We start from the raw sequence: 3,427 nt of genomic DNA on the forward strand, positions 1-3,427 counted from the left end.
ACAAGTTTTCCCTTTTCAACTTATCAGTGTCTGAAGGTTATCATTCTGAAATGCAACCTTCCTTCCTGCAAAAGTAGGCCAAGTTATAAATAAAATGCATCAGCTGCATATAAACAGTTCTAAGTTTGCAGATATATTCTACTTGGCTGGAAGAGTCCTTCTATTGAATATCTGCATTTGAGAAATTTCCCAATCTGCCATTACAAGATAGTGAGCAATATTTCTATATGACCAAATCGTTCTATGAAGCACTTCCACTAGTGAGTCACTAGGAAAGGGAAGGGGAGATCTTATTTCTATTCTCAGGAAGCTCACTCTATGAGCATGAAAGCTTCATTTTAAAGGTTGCAAATGTTTCTGAGTCAGTAAGTCATTTTCCTCTAAGCACCTCTATTGGCCCTGTCCCCACGTTCCCTAATAGAATATTGTACACATATGACCAAAGAGAACAGGAATTAAATTCAGATCCCTTTCTTCTTTATAAGTAGGCTCTTTCTTCCATCTTCTCTCCCACTTGAGAAGGAGCCCCCACTTGTCTAACCTTATAATTATTTATTTCTGTGAATTTGAGTAATTCTCATTTTCTTCAGAGTTTTTATGTTTCTGTTATCCAGTGAACATGTTCAAAGATTTTTATGGAAATGGAACCATACCAGACACTGTGGGATACAAAAATAGAAAATAGAAAGGTACAGCGTCATACAAAAGAAGCTTCTAGTCCAGTGAGGAACCAACACACCTGTGTACTTTCAACTCTGTTACAAAGCTGGAATCAGAGAAACAGGTTTGGGGTGTGGTAGGGTGCCCATAGAGGGAGGATGCTGGATACGTTGAGTTTGAGATCTTGATGGAGCATTCAGAAAGATACTTCATTGGTAATAAGAAATGAGGGACTCAAGTTTGGAAGAAATGATATAGCTGGAAATAAATATATTTGAAAGAAGTCTACATAGATGTGAATATTGAGGCTGTGCGCTTAGCTAAGGTTAAAGCGGGACTTCTCAACCACGGAACTGTTGAAGTTTGGGGCCAGATAACCTTTTTTTGTGGGGGCTGCTCTGTGCATTGTAGACAGCTGAGCCGTATTCCTCAGCTCTACCTTCTAGATGTCCGTAGCACTTCCTCCCTGACTGTGAAAACCAAAAATGTCTCCTGACATTGCCAAAGGTCCACAAGGGGTAAATCTGTCCCTGGTGGAGAAGAACCACCAAATTAGAGAGACAGGGTGATGGTGTGAAGGGTGAAAAGAAGATTGTAAAGGACAAAATAAGTTTATGGGGTAGAAAGAAGAGAAAGAAAGAGACATGAAGAGACATTTGAGGCAGTAAGTATTATCCTAGGACTCTGGGGTAGGGCAGGAACTTCAGTTTGTGAATGAAGATCGAGCTTGGTGAATAATTAGTATGTACACACAGACACTCAAAGAGGTGGAAATACCACCTATATGTTTATACCCATGTTCTCTCTCCATATATATGAGTATATATATATACATTATATATTGGGAGAATGAAAAAAATATATTCCTAAACTCTTTCTTTATTCATTCTTCTTATTCAAAAAAACTTTAATCAAAATATCACAAAACTCACATCAATCCTTTTTGAAAGAGGTTTAAGTCAAAACCACCACCACCAACCACCAAAAAAAAAAAAAAAAAAAAAAAAAGAAAGAAAGTAGCTGCGCCTGTCTGCTTCCTTCTCCCCTTCACATTCACATCACGCACATGCTCAATAATCTAGGTTCCCAGTGTACTCAAGCTCACTCTCCCACTCCTCTAAGATATAACAATAATCTTAAGAAAGACTTAGATTAACCCAGCGTGGCTGCCAGTGAGTGTGAAGATCAAATAACTGTGTCTCCTCCTCTGATGTTTACAAGAAAAAAAGAGGATCCCCATTTGATTTAAAACAAAAGGATGAAATTCCAAATCCTTTGTAAATTCAGGAATCAACAGAGAGTTTCTTTTTATTGGAGATGCCTTCCCAGAACCCCAGAAATGGACCAATTTGGTAGCTCTGGTACACCCAGAAAGCTAGATCTATTCCTCCTGTTTAGGTGTCCAACACCAACACGAAGACTATCTTTATCCAGCAAGTCCATGACCCTCCCTTTGGGGGAAAGAGCATCCAAGATTCCCTGACCAAAAAATAATTTTGGAGAATGGAGAACATTGACTAAGCATCTGCAGGAAATAGGTTTAGGGTGGAAGAGTCAGGCTGGAAGATGGTTCCCGTGACAATCATCCTCAAAGCCTTGCGAAACCGGGGATAAAACATACTGTATATAATGGGATTGAAAGTGGAATTGAAATAACCCAGCCAGAGGAAGGCATTGTATAAATCTTCAGGAGTTGTAAAATTAATGAAAGGGTCTGTGATCGTCAAGACAAAAAAGGGCAGCCAGCACAGTACAAACACTCCCATGACTATGCTTAAAGTCTTGGTGGCCTTGCTTTCTTTCTTGGATGATACTTTCATTTTGCTTTCTGACCCTGCCTGTTTCCTGGTAGGACCCATGCCAATTTGCCTAGCATGCTTCCTAGCTACTGTGAAAATGTGTACGTAAATCCCCACCATTACAGTCCCAGGGAGAAAAAAGGCTATAAAGGAGGCCAGCACCCCCCAGAGCTTGTTAAATATCAATACACACAAACCTGTACAGTCAATGGCTGCAACAAAGTCTTCTGCACCAATTATGTTGAACTCTGAGAATACCAGGCCAAAGGCAAAAAAGATGGGGATGGACCAACTGATGAACAGAAAGACCTCTATCACAGGGATGGTAATTTTGGTGACATAATGCAAAGGGTCACAGACAGCATAGTAGCGGTCCACAGAGATGAAGCAGAGGTGAAAGATAGACGTGGTACAGAGCATGATGTCACAGCAGCTGTGGACTTTGCAAAAGAGGTCTCCAAAATACCAGCAGGACTCGATGGACCTGACCATACTGAAAGGCATGACCACACAGCTCAACAAAAAGTCCGTGGTGGCCATGGAGAGGATCAGGAAATTGGTTGGGGACTGGAGCTGCTTGAAGTGGGCAATGGAAATGATCACAGCCAGGTTGCCCATCATGGTCATCACTATAGCACCAATCATGACAATGTACATGGTACACACACTCAACACAGACCTCACATTTCTAGGGCATGAGTTGTTGACCAAACCAAAGCAAAATTGTACTTCTGGAGGGTTCCAAAGATCAGGTGAATTCATCGTCTTTGTCCTGTGGATACTATTAGTCTTTTCCAAAAATACTATGTTTCTCTCCATTCTATAAAAGAAAGAGGAAAAATAATGAAAATTGTTTTTGGACAAATTTTCTGAAAGGCCCAGCTAGCTGCAATTCTAATCCCCAGTTGAACTCCCTATCTACCAGGAGCATTGCTTCCTAAATTTTAATGTACACAGGAATCCCCTAG

The 3,427-nt window shown here is 40.5% G+C and overlaps 1 protein-coding gene across 1 annotated transcript; it reads right to left on the minus strand.

Moving 5' to 3' along the window:
* Positions 1-2,177: 2,177 nt before the first annotated feature.
* On the minus strand, positions 2,178-3,221 carry LOC125102751 (trace amine-associated receptor 4-like). The gene has a single exon (XM_047734224.1). It carries the CDS (start codon positions 3,219-3,221, stop codon positions 2,178-2,180), a length of 1,044 nt encoding a protein of 347 aa, XP_047590180.1.
* Between the last annotated feature and the right edge of the window lie 206 nt (positions 3,222-3,427).

The sequence above is a fragment of the Lutra lutra genome, chromosome 6 (genome assembly GCF_902655055.1).
Source record: "Lutra lutra chromosome 6, mLutLut1.2, whole genome shotgun sequence".
Lineage (NCBI taxonomy): Eukaryota > Metazoa > Chordata > Mammalia > Carnivora > Mustelidae > Lutra > Lutra lutra.